This window comes from Anomaloglossus baeobatrachus, chromosome 7 (assembly GCF_048569485.1).
Source record: "Anomaloglossus baeobatrachus isolate aAnoBae1 chromosome 7, aAnoBae1.hap1, whole genome shotgun sequence".
In the NCBI taxonomy this organism is placed as follows: domain Eukaryota; kingdom Metazoa; phylum Chordata; class Amphibia; order Anura; family Aromobatidae; genus Anomaloglossus; species Anomaloglossus baeobatrachus.
The window spans coordinates 308,696,848-308,721,527 of record NC_134359.1 but is presented as its reverse complement, the minus strand read 5'-3'; the positions used below and the strand labels follow the sequence as shown (position 1 = coordinate 308,721,527).

General features: G+C 52.6%; 1 protein-coding gene across 1 annotated transcript in view; it reads left to right on the top strand.

Moving 5' to 3' along the window:
* Positions 1-24,680, top strand: part of MMP25 (matrix metallopeptidase 25) — a 50,780-nt gene that overhangs the window by 23,823 nt on the left and 2,277 nt on the right. Inside the window, exons 2-9 of the mRNA XM_075318672.1 lie at positions 8,756-8,888; positions 8,962-9,100; positions 9,194-9,465; positions 12,837-13,013; positions 13,091-13,178; positions 13,598-13,680; positions 13,758-13,910; positions 15,959-16,216. Coding sequence (XP_075174787.1) covers positions 8,756-8,888; positions 8,962-9,100; positions 9,194-9,465; positions 12,837-13,013; positions 13,091-13,178; positions 13,598-13,680; positions 13,758-13,910; positions 15,959-16,216 — 1,303 coding nt within the window. The remainder of the gene's footprint in view (positions 1-8,755; positions 8,889-8,961; positions 9,101-9,193; positions 9,466-12,836; positions 13,014-13,090; positions 13,179-13,597; positions 13,681-13,757; positions 13,911-15,958; positions 16,217-24,680) is intronic.

Genomic DNA, 24,680 nt, shown 5'->3' with positions numbered 1-24,680 from the left:
ACACCCCTCCAGTATAACCAGTACCACACACCCCTCCAGTATAACCAGTACCACACACCCCTCCAGTATAACCAGTATCACACACCTCCCCAGTATAACCAGTACCACACACCCCTCCAGTAAAACCAGTACCACACACCCCTCCAGTATAACCAGTACCACACACCCCTCCAGTATAACCAGTACCACGCACCTTCCCAGTATCACCAGTACCACGCACCCCTCCAGTATAACCAGTACCACGCACCTCTCCAGTATAACCAGTACCACACACCTCCCCAGTATAACCAGTACTACACACCCCTCCAGTATAACCAGTACCACACACCCCTCCAGTATAACCAGTACCACACACCCCTCCAGTATAACCAGTACCACACGCCCTTCCAGTATAACCAGTACCACGCACCTCCCCAGTATAACCAGTACCACACACCCCTCCAGTATAACCAGTACCACACACCCCTCCAGTATAACGAGTACCACACACCCCTCCAGTATAACCAGTACCACACACCTCCCCAGTATAACCAGTACCACACACCCCTCCAGTATAACCAGTACAACACACCCCTACAGTATAACCAGTACCACACACCCCTCCAGTATAACCAGTACCACACACCTCTCCAGTATAACCAGTACCACACCCCCCTCCAGTATAACCAGTACCACACCCCCCTCCAGTATAACCAGTACCACACACCCCTCCAGTATAACCAGTACCACACACCCCTCCAGTATAACCAGTACCACGCACCTCCCCAGTATAACCAGTACCACGCACCTCCCCAGTATAACCAGTACCACACACCTCCCCAGTATAACCAGTACCACACACCCCTCCAGTATAACCAATACCACACACCTCCCCAGTATAACCAGTACCACACACCCCTCCAGTATAACCAGTACCACACACCTCCCCAGTATAACCAGTACCACACACCCCTCCAGTATAACCAGTACCACACACCCCTCCAGTATAACCAGTACCACACACCCCTCCAGTATACCCAGTACCACACACCTCCCCAGTATAACCAGTACCACACACCCCTCCAGTATAACCAGTACCACACACCCCTCCAGTATAACCAGTACCACGCACCTTCCCAGTATCACCAGTACCACGCACCCCTCCAGTATAACCAGTACCACACACCTCTCCAGTATAACCAGTACCACACACCTCCCCAGTATAACCAGTACTACACACCCCTCCAGTATAACCAGTACCACACACCCCTCCAGTATAACCAGTACCACACACCCCTCCAGTATAACCAGTACCACACGCCCTTCCAGTATAACCAGTACCACGCACCTCCCCAGTATAACCAGTACCACACACCCCTCCAGTATAACCAGTACCACACACCCCTCCAGTATAACGAGTACCACACACCCCTCCAGTATAACCAGTACCACACACCTCCCCAGTATAACCAGTACCACACACCCCTCCAGTATAACCAGTACAACACACCCCTACAGTATAACCAGTACCACACACCCCTCCAGTATAACCAGTACCACACACCCCTCCAGTATAACCAGTACCACACCCCCCTCCAGTATAACCAGTACCACACACCCCTCCAGTATAACCAGTACCACACACCCCTCCAGTATAACCAGTACCACACACCTCCCCAGTATAACCAGTACCACGCACCTCCCCAGTATAACCAGTACCACGCACCTCCCCAGTATAACCAGTACCACACACCCCTCCAGTATAACCAGTACCACACACCTCCCCAGTATAACCAGTACCACACACCCCTCCAGTATAACCAGTACCACACACCTCCCCAGTATAACCAGTACCACACACCCCTCCAGTATAACCAGTACCACACACCTCTCCAGTATAACCAGTACCACACCCCCTCCAGTATAACCAGTACCACACCCCCCTCCAGTATAACCAGTACCACACACCCCTCCAGTATAACCAGTACCACACACCCCTCCAGTATAACCAGTACCACGCACCTCTCCAGTATAACCAGTACCACGCACCTCCCCAGTATAACCAGTACCACGCACCTCCCCAGTATAACCAGTACCACACACCCCTCCAGTATAACCAGTATCACACACCCCTCCAGTATAACCAGTACCACACACCCCTCCAGTATAACCAGTACCACACACCCCTCCAGTATAACCAGTACCACACACCCCTCCAGTATAACCAGTACCACGCACCTCTCCAGTATAACCAGTACCACGCACCTCCCTAGTATAACCAGTACCACGCACCTCCCCAGTATAACCAGTACCACACACCCCTCCAGTATAACCAGTACCACACACCCCTCCAGTATAACCAGTATCACACACCCCTCCAGTATAACCAGTACCACACACCCCTCCAGTATAACCAGTACCACACACCCCTCCAGTATAACCAGTATCACACACCTCCCCAGTATAACCAGTACCACACACCCCTCCAGTAAAACCAGTACCACACACCCCTCCAGTATAACCAGTACCACACACCCCTCCAGTATAACCAGTACCACGCACCTTCCCAGTATCACCAGTACCACGCACCCCTCCAGTATAACCAGTACCACGCACCTCTCCAGTATAACCAGTACCACACACCTCCCCAGTATAACCAGTACTACACACCCCTCCAGTATAACCAGTACCACACACCCCTCCAGTATAACCAGTACCACACACCCCTCCAGTATAACCAGTACCACACGCCCTTCCAGTATAACCAGTACCACGCACCTCCCCAGTATAACCAGTACCACACACCCCTCCAGTATAACCAGTACCACACACCCCTCCAGTATAACGAGTACCACACACCCCTCCAGTATAACCAGTACCACACACCTCCCCAGTATAACCAGTACCACACACCCCTCCAGTATAACCAGTACAACACACCCCTACAGTATAACCAGTACCACACACCCCTCCAGTATAACCAGTACCACACACCTCTCCAGTATAACCAGTACCACACCCCCCTCCAGTATAACCAGTACCACACCCCCCTCCAGTATAACCAGTACCACACACCCCTCCAGTATAACCAGTACCACACACCCCTCCAGTATAACCAGTACCACGCACCTCCCCAGTATAACCAGTACCACGCACCTCCCCAGTATAACCAGTACCACACACCTCCCCAGTATAACCAGTACCACACACCCCTCCAGTATAACCAATACCACACACCTCCCCAGTATAACCAGTACCACACACCCCTCCAGTATAACCAGTACCACACACCTCCCCAGTATAACCAGTACCACACACCCCTCCAGTATAACCAGTACCACACACCTTTCCAGTATAACCAGTACCACACCCCCCTCCAGTATAACCAGTACCACACCCCCCTCCAGTATAACCAGTACCACACACCCCTCCAGTATAACCAGTACCACGCACCCCTCCAGTATAACCAGTACCATGCACCTCTCCAGTATAACCAGTACCACGCACCTCCCCAGTATAACCAGTACCACACACCTCCCCAGTATAACCAGTACCACACACCCCTCCAGTATAACCAGTATCACACACCCCTCCAGTATAACCAGTACCACACACCCCTCCAGTATAACCAGTACCACACACCCCTCCAGTATAACCAGTACCACACACCCCTCCAGTATAACCAGTACCACGCACCTCTCCAGTATAACCAGTACCACGCACCTCCCTAGTATAACCAGTACCACACACCTCCCCAGTATAACCAGTACCACACACCCCTCCAGTATAACCAGTACCACACACCCCTCCAGTATAACCAGTACCACACACCCCTCCAGTATAACCAGTATCACACACCTCCCCAGTATAACCAGTACCACACACCCCTCCAGTAAAACCAGTACCACACACCCCTCCAGTATAACCAGTATCACACACCCCTCCAGTATCACCAGTACCACACACCTCCCCAGTATAACCAGTACCACCCACCTCCCCAGTATAACCAGTACCACACACCCCTCCAGTATAACCAGTACCACACACCTCCCCAGTATAACCAGTACCACACACCTCCCCAGTATAACCAGTACCACACACCCCTCCAGTATAACCAGTACCACACACCTCCCCAGTATAACCAGTACCACACACCCCTCCAGTATCACCAGTACCACACACCTCTCCAGTATAACCAGTACCACACACCCCTCCAATATAACAAGTACCACACCTCCCCAGTATAACCAGTACCACACCTCCCCAGTATAACCAGTACCACACACCCCTCCAGTATAACTAGTACCACACACCTCTCCAGTATAACCAGTACCACACACCTCCCCAGTATAACCAGTACCACACACCTCCCCAGTATCACCAGTATCACACACCTCTCCAGTATAACCAGTACCACACACCCCTCCAGTATAACCAGTACCACACACCCCTCCAGTATAACCAGTACCACACACCCCTCCAGTATAACCAGTATCACACACCCCTCCAGTATCACCAGTACCACACACCTCCCCAGTATAACCAGTACCACCCACCTCCCCAGTATAACCAGTACCACACACCCCTCCAGTATAACCAGTACCACACACCTCCCCAGTATAACCAGTACCACACACCCCTCCAGTATAACCAGTACCACACACCCCTCCAGTATAACCAGTATCACACACCCCTCCAGTATAACCAGTATCACACACCCCTCCAGTATCACCAGTACCACACACCTCCCCAGTATAACCAGTACCACACACCCCTCCAGTATAACCAGTACCACACACCTCCCCAGTATAACCAGTACCACACACCCCTCCAGTATAACCAGTACCACACACCTCCCCAGTATAACCAGTACCACACACCCCTCCAGTATAACCAGTACCACACACCCCTCCAGTATAACCAGTACCACACACCCCTCCAGTATAACCAGTATCACACACCCCTCCAGTATCACCAGTACCACACACCTCCCCAGTATAACCAGTACCACCCACCTCCCCAGTATAACCAGTACCACACACCCCTCCAGTATAACCAGTACCACACACCTCCCCAGTATAACCAGTACCACACACCCCTCCAGTATAACCAGTACCACACACCTCCCCAGTATAACCAGTACCACACACCCCTCCAGTATCACCAGTACCACACACCTCTCCAGTATAACCAGTACCACACACCCCTCCAATATAACAAGTACCACACCTCCCCAGTATAACCAGTACCACACCTCCCCAGTATAACCAGTACCACACACCCCTCCAGTATAACTAGTACCACACACCTCTCCAGTATAACCAGTACCACACACCTCCCCAGTATAACCAGTACCACACACCTCCCCAGTATCACCAGTATCACACACCTCTCCAGTATAACCAGTACCACACACCCCTCCAGTATAACCAGTACCACACACCCCTCCAGTATAACCAGTACCACACACACCTCCAGTATAACCAGTACCACACACCCCTACAGTATAACCAGTATCACACACCTCCCCAGTATAAACAGTACCACACACCCCTCCAGTATAACCAGTATCACACACCCCTCCAGTATAACCAGTACCACACACCCCTCCAGTATAACCAGTACCACACGCCCTTCCAGTATAACCAGTACCACGCACCTCCCCAGTATAACCAGTACCACACACCCCTCCAGTATAACCAGTACCACACACCCCTCCAGTATAACGAGTACCACACACCCCTCCAGTATAACCAGTACCACACACCTCCCCAGTATAACCAGTACCACACACCCCTCCAGTATAACCAGTACAACACACCCCTACAGTATAACCAGTACCACACACCCCTCCAGTATAACCAGTACCACACACCTCTCCAGTATAACCAGTACCACACCCCCCTCCAGTATAACCAGTACCACACCCCCCTCCAGTATAACCAGTACCACACACCCCTCCAGTATAACCAGTACCACACACCCCTCCAGTATAACCAGTACCACGCACCTCCCCAGTATAACCAGTACCACGCACCTCCCCAGTATAACCAGTACCACACACCTCCCCAGTATAACCAGTACCACACACCCCTCCAGTATAACCAATACCACACACCTCCCCAGTATAACCAGTACCACACACCCCTCCAGTATAACCAGTACCACACACCTCCCCAGTATAACCAGTACCACACACCTCCCCAGTATAACCAGTACTACACACCCCTCCAGTATAACCAGTACCACACACCCCTCCAGTATAACCAGTACCACACACCCCTCCAGTATAACCAGTACCACACGCCCTTCCAGTATAACCAGTATCACACACCTCCCCAGTATAACCAGTACCACACACCCCTCCAGTAAAACCAGTACCACACACCCCTCCAGTATAACCAGTACCACACACCCCTCCAGTATAACCAGTACCACACACCCCTCCAGTATAACCAGTATCACACACCTCCCCAGTATAACCAGTACCACACACCCCTCCAGTAAAACCAGTACCACACACCCCTCCAGTATAACCAGTATCACACACCTCCCCAGTATAACCAGTACCACGCACCTCCCCAGTATAACCAGTACCACACACCTCCCCAGTATAACCAGTACCACACACCCCTCCAGTATAACCAGTACCACACACCTCCCCAGTATAACCAGTACCACACACCCCTCCAGTATAACCAGTACCACACACCTCCCCAGTATAACCAGTACCACACACCCCTCCAGTATAACCAGTACCACACACCTCTCCAGTATAACCAGTACCACACACCTCTCCAGTATAACCAGTATAACCAGTATCACACACCTCTCCAGCACACCAGTATAACCAGTATCGCACACCTCTCCAGCACCAGTATAACCAGTATCGCACACCTCTCCAGCACCAGTATAACCAGTATCACCACCTCTCCAGCACACCAGTATAACCAGTATCACCACCTCTCCAGCACCAGTATAACCAGTATCACCACCTCTCCAGCACACCAGTATAACCAGTATCACCACCTCTCCAGCACCAGTATAACCAGTATCGTACACCTCTCCAGCACACCAGTATAACCAGTATCACCACCTCTCCAGCACCAGTGTAACCAGTATCACACACCTCTCGAGCACACCAGTATAACCAGTATCACACACCTCTCCAGCACACCAGTATAACCAGTATCACACACCCCTCCAGCACACCAGTATAACCAGTATCACCACCTCTCCAGCACCAGTATAACTAGTATCGCACACCTCTCCAGCACACCAGTATAACCAGTATCGCACAGCTCTCCAGCACCAGTATAACCAGTATCACCAGTATCACACACCTCTCCAGCACCAGTATAACCAGTATCGCACACCTCTCCAGCACCAGTATAACCAGTATCACACACCTCTCCAGCACCAGTATAACCAGGATCACACACCTCTCCAGCACCAGTATAACCAGTATCACACACCTCTCCAGCACCAGTATAACCAGTATCACACACCTCTCCAGCACACCAGTATAACCAGTATCACACACCTCTCCAGCACACCAGTATAACCAGTATCGCACAACTCTCCAGCACCAGTATAACCAGTATCGCACACCTCTCCAGCACACCAGTATAACCAGTATCACACACCTCTCCAGCACCAGTATAACCAGTATCACACACCTCTCCAGCACCAGTATAACCAGTATCACACACCTCTCCAGCACACCAGTATAACCAGTATCACACACCTCTCCAGCACCAGTATAACCAGTATCGCACACCTCTCCAGCACCAGTATAACCAGTATCACACACCTCTCCAGCACCAGTATAACCAGTATCGCACAGCTCTCCAGCAGCAGTATAACCAGTATCACACACCTCTCCAGCACACCAGTATAACCAGTATCACACACCTCTCCAGCACACCAGTATAACCAGTATCGCACACCTCTCCAGCACACCAGTATAACCAGTATCGCACACCTCTCCAGCACCAGTATAGCCAGTATCACACACCTCTCCAGCACACCAGTATCACACACCTCTCCAGCACCAGTATAACCAGTATCACACACCTCTCCAGCACACCAGTATAACCAGTATCGCACACCTCTCCAGCACACCAGTATAACCAGTATCACACACCTCTCCAGCACCAGTATAACCAGTATCACACACCTCTCCAGCACCAGTATAACCAGTATCACACACCTCTCCAGCACACCAGTATAACCAGTATCGCACACCTCTCCAGCACACCAGTATAACCAGTATCACACACCTCTCCAGCACCAGTATAACCAGTACCACACACCTCCCCAGCACCAGTATAACCAGTATCACACACCTCTCCAGCACACCAGTATAACCAGGATCACACACCTCTCCAGCACACCAGTATAACCAGTATCTCACACCTCCCCAGCACCAGTATAACCAGTATCACACAACTCTCCAGCACACCAGTATAACCAGGATCACACACCTCTCCAGCACCAGTATAACCAGTATCACACACCTCTCCAGCACACCAGTATAACCAGGATCACACACCTCTCCAGCACCAGTATAACCAGTATCACACACCTCTCCAGCACACCAGTATAACCAGGATCACACACCTCTCCAGCACCAGTATAACCAGTATCACACACCTCTCCAGCACACCAGTATAACCAGTATCGTACACCTCTCCAGTATAACCAGTATAACCAGTATCACCATCAGTGAAGGTCGGCTGTGGATATTTATCCCGAGTACTCTGGTCGCTTGCAGGACTGGCTGACTCGTTACGGTTACCTGCCGCCTCCGGACCCGTACTCTGCGCAGCAGCAAACAATGGAGGGACTGAATGAAGCGGTGAAGAACATGCAGAGATTCGCAGGCCTGAGGCAGACGGGCATTCTGGGTAAGCTGTATGACCCTACACCTTGGTAGTGAGGTCCCCATGACTAGTGCCGCCTCGTCACTCTCCATTACAGATGAGGACACAGTGGCCATGATGCAGAGGCCTCGCTGCTCCCTGCCGGACATCATCGTGCCTTCTGGGTACCAGAGACAGCGGAGGAGGCGCTACGCTCCGAGTGGGGCGGTGTGGCAGAAGAAACATCTGACCTGGAGGTATTGGCCACTGATGGCCGCTCACATCTGCTGTTTTCCCGGGAGTGCTCGGGAAGGTTTGCTCCATGTAGTGTAATCCACCTTTTCTTGCAGGGTGGAGAGTTTCCCAATATCCCTTTCCCAAGAAACCACAAGACAACTGATGGCCAGCGCCCTGACCGCATGGAGCCGGGACAGCAACCTTCACTTCAGCGAGACCCGGGCTGCAGACGCCGATCTACGCGTCAGCTTTTTGGGGGGATCTCATGGAGACGGCTATCCATTCGATGGTCCGGGAGGGACCCTGGGTCACGCCTTCTTTCCTGGTGTAGGGTCCAGTGCTGGCGCTACTCATATGGATGCCGACGAGTCGTGGACATATAACGGTAAGTGGGGAAAGACCCATGGTCTGCTCCTACCGGTAAGGACTAGTGAGATCTTGCACTGTTGCGGTGTTGCCTCATGTCCTCTTCATCCTGTTTTTGACTGAGAGATAAGAGAGAACTTGTTTGAGGAAGGAAGAGCTTTGTCCTCACGTTTCTTGTGGTGGGGAGGGCAGAAATGTTGCAAGTGTAGATTGTCACACTGACGGAGATTGATATCGCCAAGACTTGCCATCAAAGAACTTGAGGATATTAGACAACACCTCAGCCCATGTACGTTATTAACAAAGATCTGATTTTTGTGTGTATTGCCAGATCCCACATAAGTGCCGCCCACACTAACCACAATTACACCCCTGATGAAGCACACGGCGAAACGCATGGAGCATATCCACTCTCCCCCTTTTCATTTACCCGCACCTGGGGGCGGCAGGACCACGGTTACACGTTTCTTTACTCAGTCCTTTTTCTTATTGAGGCGTTTTCTTTATATAGCCTATTCCGTGGCACAGAGGTCACATGTACACTGGGAATGGACACTAGAGACAACACACAATTTCCTAAATCCTGCGCTCATTGAGGTGCCCTATGTGATGATCTCCTCACATGAGCAAACTCGCAGGATTTTCTATTTGATAAATTTAATTTATTGTAAAGCAAATAGTAAAAATGTAAATGAAAAAGACACGGATCACAATTAGAGGACACGGATCACGATTAGAGGACACGGATCACGATTAGAGGACACGGATCACGATTAGAGGACACGGATCACGATTAGAGAACACGGATCACGATTAGAGAACACGGATCACGATTAGAGGACACGGATCACGATTAGAGGACACGGATCACGATTAGAGGACACGGATCACGATTAGAGGACACGGATCACGATTAGAGGACACGGATCACGATTAGAGGACACGGATCACGATTAGAGGACATGGATCACAATTAGAGATCACGGATCACAATTAGAGGACACGGATCACGATTAGAGAACATTGTCACATCCCTGCAGGTTATTAGTGTTAATCTTCACCTGGTGCTAATTTCCTTCATTATCTTATGTAACTGGCAGTCTAAGTTTCCAGTTTGCACTGACCCTGCCTTTCCAAAGTGACTGAAACCCTCCGGCAGCAGGTTGACAATATGAAAGCCAAAGAGCTGACCCTATCAGCCATAGCCAGAGAAGCTGGGGTCGTTCCAAGTCTGTGCTTTTGAGAACTTTGCTTCATTACAACATCACAAACGCTTTAAAGTCTCCCAAGAAGGCTGGTCGTCCTTGAAAGACAAATGCCAGAGAGGACAGAATAATGCGGAGAATCTCCATGGGTAATCATTTCACACTGCAGCTGGAATTGCCGCCAGTTCAGCACTGAACAGGGATCTGTCTCCTCATACAGTGTCACGACGTGTAAGAGCATTTGGACTGAAAGCCCACTCTGCAGTGACCAAACCTCTCACTAGCCGAAAATCTCACAAGGCTAGACTCCCCTTTGGTGAGGAGCATGTTGTGTGGACAGAGGAGAAGTGGCCACAGGTCATTTTAGTGATGAAAGCAAGTGTAATTTATTTGTGTTTAATGGGAAACATTATGTTCATCCACAAACTGGGAAAAGACTGAACCCAAAGTGTGTTTAGAAGTCAGTGAGCGGCGGTGGAGGAAAGGTCATGGTTTGGGGAATGTTTTCTGCAGCAGGAGCTGGACCTCTCATACAGCTACATGGTAGAGTGATACAAGTGTGGATCAGAACCTTCTTCACAACATGCGGCTCCTTACTTGTGTCCATCACTCAATCAGCAGCAATTCTCATGTAGGACAATGCCCCCTGTCACACAGCAAAACAGGGAACGCAGCTCATGGAAACAATGAAATGGCCACAGCCCAGACTCCTGATCTAAACCCAATAGAAAACCTCCAGAAAATCCTTGACGACAAAGTTACCCTGTTCTACTGGAACGGTGCCCCCCTTTCCCTGTTCTGGTGGCACGGTGCGCCCCTTACCCTGCTCTAGTGGCATGGTGCACCCCTTACCCTGTTCTACTGGAACGGTGCCCCCCTTTCCCTGTCCTGGTGGCACGGTGCGCCCCTTACCCTGCTCTAGTGGAACAGTGCACCCCTTTCCCTGTTCTGGTGGCACGATGCTCCCCTTACCCTGCTCTAGTGGCACGGTGCTCCCCTTACCCTGTTCTAGTGGCATGGTGCGCCCCTTACCCTGCTCTAGTGGCACGATGCGCCCCATACCCTGTTCTAGTGGCACGGTGCTCCCCTTACCCTGTTCTAGTGGCACGGTGCTCCCCTTACCCTGTTCTAGTGGCACGGTGCTCCCCTTACCCTGTTCTAGTGGCACGATGCGCCCCTTACCCTGTTCTAGTGGCACGGTGCTCCCCTTACCCTGTTCTAGTGGCACGATGCGCCCCTTACCCTGTTCTAGTGGCACGGTGCTCCCCTTACCCTGTTCTACTGGAACGGTGCCCCCCTTTCCCTGTTCTGGTGGCACGGCGCTCCCCTTACCCTGTTCTAGTGGCATGGTGCTCCCCTTACCCTGCTCTCGTGGCACGATGCGCCCCTTACCCTGCTCTAGTGGCACGATGCGCCCCTTACCCTGTTCTAGTGGCACGGTACTCCCCTTACCCTGTTCTAGTGGCACGGTGCACCCCTTACCCTGCTCTAGTGGCACGGTGCTCCCCTTACCCTGTTCTGGTGGCACGGTGCTCCCCTTACCCTGTTCTGGTGGCACGGTGCTCCCCTTACCCTGTTCTGGTGGCACGGTGCATCCCTTACCCTGCTCTAGTGGCATGGTGCACCCCTTACCCTCCTCTAGTGGCACGGTGCACCCCTTACCCTGTTCTGGTGGCACGGTGCACCCCTTACCCTGTTCTAGTGGCACGGTGCACCCCTTACCCTGTTCTGGTGGCACGGTGCACCCCTTACCCTGCTCTAGTGGATCGGTGCACCCCTTACAAAAAACCGGAGCATGGTCATCAATGGAGAGTAGATTATTTCTGAAGCGAGTGATCAGACCTTGTTCTCCATTTGTCATCTCCGGTGTGTGCAGCCACTCTCTATTGCTAGTCATTGGGTACGGTTACGTGGCTTGTCTTCTCACCTTTTTGTGCCTTCTTTTTCTAGGACGGTCTAGCTGGTGTTTATAAATTGTCCTTTTGACGTGTGCATTGTTTTATATATCTCATTGGGGGAGATTGGACTTTTTATGTGCTCTATATATAGTTCTGTGCCCCTCAGTTTTTGCTGGTCATGCGCTTTTTGCATAGTCCTGCAGATCTTCCGGGTCTTCTGCTGCCATAGACTCTACTGCTTCCCTAGTTTCCACACTAACCATAAATGCTTTGTACTTCTGCTGTAGTGGACGAGGGAACGGATCTTTTCGCCGTGGCTGTGCATGAGTTTGGGCACTCTCTCGGGCTGTCACATTCATCCGCAGAACACTCTATCATGAGGCCATACTACCAGGGCTCTCTGGGTGACCACCAGTACTATCGGCTCCCCTGGGACGATGTGGAAGGAATCCAGGCATTGTATGGTGAGAACAGTGTCCTCTCCTGGATGGGTCATGGGGCTCAGGCACAAACATGCAGTTGACGTTATTCTTTTACGCAGGAAAAAGAAATGTCCGACCAGGGGCAGAGGCTCCTCCTCTTCCGGCACCAACTCGCCACGTCATTCCACCTCGAGGGCCTACATACCGGTAAGGACTCTTACTCATGAACCGGTGACCATTGGGTCAGGGAACCTCTTCTCCTCCAGTATTAGCTCTATCTAGCCTTGTGTACACACATTTCATCCTTTTGCTGGGGTGATACTTAACCCATAAACGTTGCACCTAACAGAGCAGTCTCATCGATGGTCATTAGGTTTGTTTAGAATTGTGACCATGGTCTGAGCTGCTCGAGTTCAGCACCGTACATCCACCGCTCATTCCTGCTCCGTCCATTACTGATGACTCCATGTTCATACTGGAATCTCAATGCAGCACGTACGATCCCTTAGCTTTCCCCCGAATTCACCACCATAGATGCAGGTACTCCTCCCATTCCATTACTGGAGTCTCCTCAATTACATGATGCACCCCCATCCTGTCATCCCTTCTTCATCGTCTTCCACCAGGCCTCGCCTTCCATTCCCAGACCGCTGCTCCACTCACTTTGATGCAGTGGCCAACATTCGAGGAGAAGTATTCTTCTTCAAGGGTAAGCATCACTGTGAGGACTGGGCAAGGAGAAGGTTCATCTATTCTCACTAAAGAACCTCAATTCTGCCTCCGTAGGTCGGTACTTTTGGCGGGTACAAGCCACCAGGCAGCTAGTCTCACTAAATCCTGCTCATCTTGGGCGCTTCTGGCTGGGCTTGCCACCTGATCTACCCAGGGTGGATGCAGTCTACGAAAGAGCAAATGACAGCAAAATTGTATTTATTGCAGGTGAGAGGGGCTTAAGTCACTGGGTCCATGTGATGCAGGCGTATAGGACACCTCTGTATAGATCAGGGGTGGGGAACCTTTTTACTGCCGGGGGCCATTTGGAATTTTCTACTAACCTTTGGGACACACACAAAATTATCAACTTGAAAGCTACCCTGGCATATTTGGTCAAACGATTAAATAACTCACCCCTATTGTGGCTGCTGGAGCGGCTTCTCTTTGGTGCGGCTGTGATGTTCGGTGATATTGATCATCTTGTTTCTCACAGCTGCTTTTCCAGGTTTATCTCGGTATGGAGACGCTGGGGCGCATAAATTACAGGAAACACTGGGAGTACACATCACAGGAGGGGCTGGGGCATATACGTCACAGGAGACGCTGGGGCGCATAAATTACAGGAGACACTGGGAGTACACATCACAGGAGGGGCTGGGGCATATACGTCACAGGAGGGGCTGGGGCATATACGTCACAGGAGGGGCTGGGGCGCATAAATTACAGGAAACACTGGGAGTACACATCACAGGAGGGGCTGGGGCATATACGTCACAGGAGGGGCTGGGGCACATAAATTACAGGAGACACTGGGAGTACACATCACAGGAGGGGCTGGGGTATATACGTCACAGGAGGGGCTGGGGCATATACATCACAGGAGACGCTGGGGCACATAAATTACAGGAGACACTGGGAGTACACATCACAGGAGGGGCTGGGGTATATACGTCACAGGAGGGGCTGGGGCACATAAATTACAGGAGGGGCTGGGGCATATACATCACAGAAGGGGCTGGGTTGTATACATCACAGAAGGGGCTGGGGCGCATACATCACTAGGGGATGCATGGAAAGCCCTGGCGGTGGCACAGACATTACCGGGGACAAGGACAACACTAGGTGGCAGCACGGAATGCACTCGGAGGCGGCACGGACTGCACTCGGAGGCGGCACTAGGGAGACACAGACAGGACTGGGGGAGCATAGACATAACCAGGAGGGCAAGGACTGGGGGGGCTTGACAGCAGTGGCGAGTACAGAGCACTGGGGGGTACACAGTACTGAGGGGTGGCACACAGCACTGGGGAGCACGGATAGCATAAGGGGGGCACAGACAGCACTGACCGTGGCATGGACAGCACTGGTGGCAGCATGAACAGCATTAGGTGGTGCGGACAGCACTGGGGGAACATAGACATCACCCAGGGGGTACAGACAGCACTAGGGGGGGGCACGGACCGCAGTGGGGAGGGTTACACAGCACTGAGGTGGTACACAGTACTAGGCGGTACACAGCACTGGGAGACACACAGCACTGGGGGGTACACACTGTACTAGAGGGTACAACACACTGGGGGGGGTACACACTGCAGTAAAGGGTACACACTGCAGTAAAGGGTACACAGCACTGAGCGGGGGGGGGCAGCGATGAGTTGAGCACTCACAGTACTGGGGTGGGGGGGAGGAGTCATACACACAGCACAGCACAGGTCAGGGAGGTCAGTAAATCTGCTGCAGCTCTTCTGTGACTATCGCAGCGTGCTGCTTACCCCGCCCACCAGAGCACACTAGCACAGGTCGGGGTTAAGCCTAGAATGTATGGGCTTCAGTCAGGTCCTGGAAGTCAGGATCTGGATAGAGCCCATAAATTCTAGCATCTACCCTCAGGTCATCAGGCAGTGGGATTTAAAAGGTTTAAAGGTCCAGCAGCCGGAAAAAGCGCGGCTGCCGCCAGAGCACAGAATGTGCCCAGGGGCCGCTTAAAAAGTCGCCACGGGCCGCAGGTTCCCCACCCCTGGTATAGATGGATATGCTTGGGTTTGGAGAGCACTGGTCATTTGATCTGGCATTGGCATCGGCTGGGGGTCTGGATTTGGTTTAGTGTTCCGGAGACACATGCCAAATTCAAGTTTTCACATCAAAATGATCTATGAGCAGACACCATCGATCGTTCCAGCAGTCCTCGAAGTCTGCACTTGTTGGCACTGCCACACTGTTTAACGAGAGCACAAAATAGAGTGTCACCAGGGCATTTGCATTTTTAATTGCAGGAACCAGTTACTGGGTATTTAAGGACACGTTGGTGGAACCCGGGTACCCACGACCGCTCACAGATTTTGGCCTGAACACGAATGGCGTAGATGGGGCCTTCGTATGGAAGCACAATAAGAAGACATACTTCTTCAGACGCAACCGCTATTGGAGATTTGATGAGCGTTATGGGAAGATGGACCTTGGGTACCCTCGTGACAGTAACCTATGGCTAGGGCTGCCCGCAGACGTGGATGATGTCATCAGCTGGACAGATGGTGAGTTTGGCTATCATAATTGCAAATACTAGTTGAAGCCTGTTACACGAGCTGACGATCAGCCAGACATTCAGATAAGGTGGTTTGTGAAAATTGCCCAATGATTAGACCATAAATGGAGAAGAAGGGAATTTTGTTTACTTACCGTAAATTCCTTTTCTTCTAGCTCCAATTGGGAGACCCAGACAATTGGGTGTATAGCTACTGCCTCCGGAGGCCACACAAAGCATTACACTTAAAAGTGTAAGGCCCCTCCCCTTCTGCCTATACACCCCCCGTGGGATCACGGTTCCTCAGTTTTAGTGCCAAAGCAAGAAGGAGGAAAGCCAATAACTGGTTTAAGAACAAATTCAATCCGAAGGAACATCGGAGAACCGAAACCATTCAACATGAACAACATGTGTACCCGAAAAAACAAAAATCCCGAAGGAAACAGGGCGGGTGCTGGGTCTCCCAATTGGAGCTAGAAGAAAAGGAATTTACGGTAAGTAAACAAAAATTCCCTTCTTCTTTGGCGCTCCATTGGGAGACCCAGACAATTGGGACGTCCAAAAGCAGTCCCTGGGTGGGTATAATAACCCCTCGTGATAGGACCGTAAAAACAGCCCTTTCCTACAGGTGGGCAACCGCCGCCTGAAGGACTTGTCTACCTAGGCTGGCGTCCGCCGAAGCGTAGGTATGCACTTGATAGTGTTTGGTAAAAGTGTGCAGACTCGACCATGTAGCTGCCTGGCACACCTGCTGAGCCGTAGCCTGGTGTCGTAATGCCCAGGACGCACCCACGGCTCTGGTAGAATGGGCCTTCAGCCCTGAGGGAACCGGAAGCCCAGCAGAACGGTAGGCTTCAAGAATTGGTTCCTTGATCCACCGAGCCAAGGTTGACTTGGAAGCCTGCGACCCTTTACGCTGGCCAGCGACAAGGACAAAGAGTGCATCCGAGCGGCGCAGGGGCGCCGTGCGGGAAATGTAGATCCTGAGCGCTCTCACAAGATCCAACAAATGCAAATCCTTTTCACATTGATGAACTGGACGAGGGCACAAGGAAGGCAAGGAGATATCCTGATTGAGATGAAACGGGGATACCACCTTAGGGAGAAACTCCGGAATAGGGCGCAAAACCACCTTGTCCTGGTGAATCACCAGGAAGGGAGATTTGCATGACAGCGCTGCTAGCTCGGACACTCGTCGAAGAGACGTGACCGCTACTAGAAAGGCCACTTTCTGTGAAAGGCGAGAAAGGGAAACATCCCTCATAGGCTCGAAAGGCGGCTTCTGGAGAGCAATTAGAACCCTGTTCAGATCACAGGGCTCTAACGGCCGCTTGTAAGGAGGGACGATATGACAGACCCCTTGCAGGAACGTGCGTACCTGAGGAAGTCGTGCTAGGCGCTTCTGAAAAAATACCGATAGCGCTGAGACTTGCCCCTTGAGGGAGCTGAGCGCCAAACCTTTTTCCAACCCGGATTGCAGGAAGGAAAGAAAGGTAGGCAATCTAAATGGCCAGGGAGAGACTCCCTGAGCAGAGCACCAAGACAAGAATATTTTCCACGTCCTGTGGTATATCTTGGCGGAAGTAGGTTTTCTGGCCTGTCTCATGGTGGCAATGACCTCTTGAGACAATCCTGAACCCGCTAGGATCCAGGACTCAATGGCCACACAGTCAGGTTCAGGGCCGCAGAATTCTGATGGAAAAACGGCCCTTGAGACAGCAAGTCTGATCGGTCTGGTAGTGCCCACGGTTGGCCTACCGCGAGGTGCCACAGATCCGGGTACCACGACCTCCTTGGCCAGTCTGGAGCGACGAGGATGGCGCGGCGGCAGTCGGACCTGATCTTGCGCAGCACTCTGGGCAACAGAGCCAGAGGTGGAAACACATAAGGAAGCTGGAACTGCGACCAATCTTGAACTAAGGCGTCTGCCGCCAGAGCTCGGTGATCGTGAGACCGTGTCATGAAAACTGGGACCTTGTTGTTGTGCCGAGACGCCATTAGGTCGACGTCCGGCATCCCCCAGCGGCAACAGATCTCCTGAAACACGTCCGGGTGAAGAGACCATTCCCCTGCGTCCATACCCTGGCGACTGAGGAAGTCTGCTTCCCAGTTGTCCACGCCTGGGATGTGAACTGCGGATATGGTGGAAGCCGTGTCTTCCACCCACGTCAGAATCCGCCGGACTTCCTGGAAGGCTTGCCGACTGCGAGTTCCTCCTTGGTGGTTGATGTATGCCACCGCTGTGGAGTTGTCCGACTGAATACGGATCTGTTTGCCTTCCAGCCACTGCTGAAAGGCTTGTAGGGCAAGATACACTGCTCTGATCTCCAGAACGTTGATCTGAAGAGTGGACTCTTGCTGAGTCCACGTACCTTGAGCCCTGTGGTGGAGAAAGACTGCTCCCCACCCTGACAGACTCGCATCTGTCGTCACTACCGCCCAAGATGGGGGTAGGAAGGATTTCCCTTTCGACAATGAGGTGGGAAGTAGCCACCATCGAAGAGAATCCTTGGCTGCCTGAGAGAGAGAGACGTTGCCGTCGAGGGACTTCGACCTCCCGTCCCATTGGCGGAGAATGTCCCATTGTAGTGGACGCAGATGAAACTGCGCGAAAGGGACCGCCTCTATTGCTGCCACCATCTTCCCTAGGAAGTGCATGAGGCGTCTCAAGGGGTGCGACTGACCCTGAAGGAGAGATTGCACCCCTGTCTGCAGTGAACGCTGTTTGTCCAGCGGAAGCTTCACTATCGCTGAGAGAGTATGAAACTCCATGCCAAGATATGTTATCGACTGGGTCGGGGTTAGATTTGACTTGGAAAAGTTGATGATCCACCCGAAACCCTGGAGGGTCTCCAGCGCCACGTTCAGGCTGTGTTGGCATGCCTCTTGAGAAGGCGCCTTGACCAGCAGATCGTCTAAGTAAGGGATCACAGAGTGTCCCTGAGAGTGTAGGACTGCAACTACAGCTGCCATGACTTTGGTGAAGACCCGTGGGGCTGTCGCCAGACCAAAGGGCAGGGCTACGAACTGAAGGTGTTCGTCTCCTATAACGAAGCGTAGAAAACGCTGATGCTCTGGTGCAATCGGTACGTGGAGATAAGCATCCTTGATGTCTATTGATGCTAGGAAATCTCCTTGAGACATTGCGGCGATGACGGATCGGAGGGATTCCATCCGGAACCGTCTGGTTCTCACGTGGTTGTTGAGAAGTTTTAGGTCCAGAACGGGACGGAAGGATCCGTCCTTTTTCGGAACCACAAACAAATTGGAGTAAAAACCGTGACCTTGCTCTTGAAGAGGAACAGGGATCACCACTCCTTCCGCCTTTAGAGAGCACACCGCCTGCAGGAGAGCATCGGCTCGGTCGGGAGGCGGAGACGTTCTGAAGAATCGAGTTGGAGGACGAGAACTGAACTCTATCCTGTACCCGTGAGACAGAATGTCTCGCACCCAACGGTCTTGGACCTGTGGCAGCCAAATGTCGCCAAAGCGGGAGAGCCTGCCACCGACCGAGGATGCGGAGGGAGGAAGCCGGAAGTCATGAGGAAGCCGCCTTGGTAGCGGGTCTTCCGGCTGTCTTTTTTGGGCGTGACTGAGCCCGCCAAGAATCTGAACTCCTCTGATCTTTTTGAGTCCTTTTGGACGAGGAGAATTGGGACCTGCCCGAGCCTCGAAAGGACCGAAACCCCGACTGTCCCCTCCTCTGTTGGGGTTTGTTTTGTCTGGGCTGAGGTAAGGATGAATCCTTACCCTTGGACTGTTTAATGATTTCATCCAAGCGCTCACCAAACAGCCGGTCACCAGAAAATGGCAAACTGGTTAAACATTTCTTAGAAGCAGAATCTGCTTTCCATTCCCTTAGCCACAAGGCTCTGCGTAAAACCACGGAGTTGGCAGATGCCACTGCCGTACGGCTCGTAGAGTCCAGGACAGCATTAATCGCGTAAGACGCAAATGCAGACATTTGAGAGGTTAAGGATGCCACCTGCGGAACAGATGTACGTGTGACCGTGTCAATCTGTGCAAGACCAGCTGAAATAGCTTGGAGTGCCCATACGGCTGCGAATGCAGGAGCAAACGACGCGCCGATAGCTTCATAGATGGATTTCAACCAGAGCTCCATCTGTCTGTCAGTGGCATCTTTAAGTGCAGCCCCATCCTCCACTGCAACTATGGATCTAGCCGCAAGTCTGGAGATAGGGGGATCCACCTTGGGACACTGGGTCCAGCTCTTGACCACGTCAGGAGGAAAGGGATACCGTGTATCCTTAAGCCGTTTGGAGAAACGCTTATCTGGATAAGCGTGGTGTTTCTGGACTGACTCTCTAAAGTCAGAATGGTCCAGAAAAGTACTCAATTTACGCTTGGGATACCTGAAATGGAATTTCTCCTGCTGTGAAGCTGACTCCTCCACTTGAGGAGCTGAGGGAGAAATATCCAACATTTTATTGATGGACGCAATAAGATCATTCACTATGGCGTCACCATCAGGTGTATCCAGATTAAGAGCGGTCTCAGGATCAGAATCCTGATCAGCTACCTCTGCCTCGTCATACAGAGAGTCCTCCTGTTGGGACCCTGACCAGTGTGATGAAGTAGAGGGCCGCTCATAGCGAGCTCGCTTAGGCCGTCTGGGACTGTCGTCCGTGTCAGAGCCATCACCCTGGGATGCGTGGAACACCCCCGGAGCCCGGAGCTGTTCCAACTGAGGGGGACCAGGGAGCAATGATTCAACAGTGCCCATGGTCTGAGTTACTGGTCTAGACTGCAAAGTCTCTAGAATCTGAGACATAGTCACAGATAATCTATCCGCAAAAATTGTAAACTCTGTCCCCGTCACCTGGACAGTATTCACAGGTGGATCTCTCTGGGACACCTCCAGCAGAGGCCCCGGCCGAGCAGGGGGCACAGGGACCGAACACTGCACACAATGGGGGTCAGTGGAACCTGCCGGTAGAACAGCCTCACAAGCGGTGCAAGAAGCATAAAAAGCCTGTGCCTTGGCACCCTTGTTTTTTTGCGGACGACATGCTGTATTCTCCACAGAGTAATCCAGGAGGGTATATAGCCAAGAATCACCAGCGACCGTTTAGTGCAATGTATAACATGCAAGCATAAAAATACAGTTGAACACTTCGTCACTAGTGGGGTCAGCACCGGAGGTGCCGCTTACCGCCCGCTAAAAGCGGGTTGTAGTCGCCAGAATCCCGTGCCTGGGTCTCCCAGAACTTGTCTCCCCTTTCCAGCTCAGCCTGCACCTCAGGAATGGCTGCCGGCGTTCTGTGAAGAGGGGCGGACCGTGGGCGTGCCTCAGACAAAGTGCGGGAAACTGGCTTCCCACTGTGCTCAATGTGAGGGCTGGAGTATGTAAAGCAGACTCCAGCCCTCAGCGCTGACGTTCTACATAGCGTCCCGCCCTTCCCCTGACTGGCAGGCCTGGGGGCGGGAACGAAACGGAACTAGGCCGCAAAAGCCGGGGACTCTAGTAAAAAGCGCGGCCGACAAATATGCACTGCCAGCGCGGAAGTCCCCGGCGCACCACAAGTCCCAGCCGCGTCGCAGTAAAAACTGCCAGCAGGGGCCGGCACGGCAGTTCCCCACACAAACTCCCTTAGCAAGCTGTGGAAGTGTGGCACAAGCGCAGCAGCGCTATTGTCCCCGGCGCACTAACACACCCAGCAATGCTGCAGTGTGTGCGCGGTCTGTACGGGGACACAGAGTACCTTGGTGTAGCAGGGCCCTGTCCCTGACGATACTCCGCTCCATATCCAGCAGATTCCCCAGGGGCTGTGGACTGAGCACGGTCTCTGTGCCTGGAGACCGGAAAATCCCACTTCACCCAGAGCCCGAAGGGGGATGGGGAAGGATACAGCATGTGGGCTCCAGCCTCTGTACCCGCAATGGGTACCTCAACCTTAACAAACACCGCCGACACAAAGTGGGGTGAGAAGGGAGCATGCTGGGGGCCCTAGTATGGCCCTCTTTTCTTCCATCCGACATAGTCAGCAGCTGCTGCTGACTAAACAGTGGAGCTATGCGTGGATGTCTGACCTCCTTCGCACAAAGCTTGAAAACTGAGGAACCGTGATCCCACGGGGGGTGTATAGGCAGAAGGGGAGGGGCCTTACACTTTTAAGTGTAATGCTTTGTGTGGCCTCCGGAGGCAGTAGCTATACACCCAATTGTCTGGGTCTCCCAATGGAGCGCCAAAGAAATGCTTGACGGCCGATTGCGCTGCTCAGTGTTTCCTGACACTGGTAGGTAAATTACTCCCACTGAGCGCACGTTTCGGAATTCCAAGGTCAGCAGAGTATTCGCCCCATGTATCATTCACTTTACATTACCAGGTACAAACCTGATAACGTCTCTGCAGCTGGTGAGTGGAGACGTCTGTGCCGAATGCTCTAGCCACAGCCCCATCCAGATTTATGTTGGCCACAACCAAGAACTGCATTTCCCCAAAATATTACAATTAGTGGAATGAGCACAACACTAGCGATCGCAATAAAATGGACAAACGTAACAGCTTGGAGCCCGGCCACGGCTGTGCCCAGAGGTGGCCTTCATCCAGGAGGCCATTGGATCCGGCTGCTTGTGGTGGTGCTGGCCTTCCATATTGCATCTGCAGTTACGCCTGGGGAATATTCTGCACAATTAGCCAACACTTTCTAAAGCCTGTGTGTTAATAACCTAGAGCCAGTTTACTGTACAGTCGGATCGGTGAAAGTCCAAGTCCTGGCACCCCGACCAACCGCGGTGGAAGTCCAACTGCGGATTCCTACAGCCTGTCCTCACACTGGTAAAGCATTAGAGCTGAGAATACTGACTAAAGAAACAGTACTGAAAGGGACCAGATAAAAGGCCCGAACATCAGCTTACAAGGACACGGTTTATTAGTTTCAAGCAGTTGATTTGTGAATTTATTCGCTGCACACTATGGCGCCATCTTCTGGCTGGAGTTGCTGTTCACAGCATTTAGACGAGAGCGCAGCATTCTGGAGAGATTCACTGCCGTGTATAGGAAAGTGTTATATGCAGGTTCTGTGCACAGCTTGGAGTCATCACTCATGACCTGCTGTAATATGTACAGAGGTCACTGGAAAGGGACAGAGACGGGACGTTAGGGCGTGCGGAGGAGGGGGGGGGAAGAGGACGGCCAAGACGTTACTGCGGGCGGGGACAGCTGCGGGCAGGGACAGCTGCGGCCCGGGGAGAGATGGACAGCCGGGACGTTACTGCGGGCAGGGACAGCTGCGGCCGGGGAGAGATGGACAGCCGGGACGTTACTGCGGGCGGGGACAGCTGCGGCCGGGGAGAGATGGACAGCCGGGACGTTACTGCGGGCAGGGACAGCTGCGGCCGGGGAGAGATGGACAGCCGGGACGTTACTGCGGGCAGGGACAGCTGCGGCCGGGGAGAGATGGACAGCCGGGACGTTACTGCGGGCAGGGACAGCTGCGGCCGGGGAGAGATGGACAGCCGGGACGTTACTGCGGGCAGGGACAGCTGCGGCCGGGGAGAGATGGACAGCCGGGACGTTACTGCGGGCAGGGACAGCTGCAGCCGGGGAGAGATGGACAGCCGGGACGTTACTGCGGGCAGGGACAGCTGCGGCCGGGGAGAGATGGACAGCCGGGACGTTACTGCGGGCAGGGACAGCTGCGGCCAGGGAGAGATGGACGGGCGGGGACAGCTGCAGCCAGGGAGAGATGGACAGCCATGATGTTTCTACAGGTGGGGCAGGTACAGCTGGGACATTACTCCGGGCGGGGAGGGAGGGACAGCCATGACGTTACTCCGGGCAGGGAGGGAGGGACAGCCATGACGTTACTCTGGGTGGGGAGGGACACCTCAGATATTACTGGAGGCGGGGAGAGAAGGACAGCGGTGACTTTACTCTGGGCGGGGAGCAAGGGACAGCCGAGACGTTACTCTGGGTGTGGAGGGAGGGACAGCCATGATGTTACTCCGGGCGGGGAGGGAGGGACAGCCGAGACGTTACTCGGTGTGGAGGGAGGGACAGCCATGATGTTACTCCAGGCGGGGAGGGAGGGACAGCCATGATGTTACTCCGGGCGGGGAGGGAGGGACAGCCGAGACGTTACTCGGTCTGGAGGGACAGCTGCTGGCAAGGAGAGAGGCACGGCTGAGTTGTTACTCGGGCAGGGAGGGAGGTACAACTGGGACGTTACTGGGGGCGGGGAGGGATATAGCTGTGACATTACCCTGGGAGGGATGAGCCGTTTTATCACCTGTTGTGAAGATAAATATATTTATTAGATTGTGGAAATGGAAAGAAAAAAATAAAAAAAATAATGGGATCACTTAAATTAAATATAACGTCAAACCTGACGTAAGCAGTCATTTTCTGTGCAACTAAATTTCTAACAATTCTATGGTCAGAAAGTGATCCGATGGTCCAAGAGACTTCTTGTTTATACCACATCTCTGTGGTCTGACAGGTGCGGCAGGGT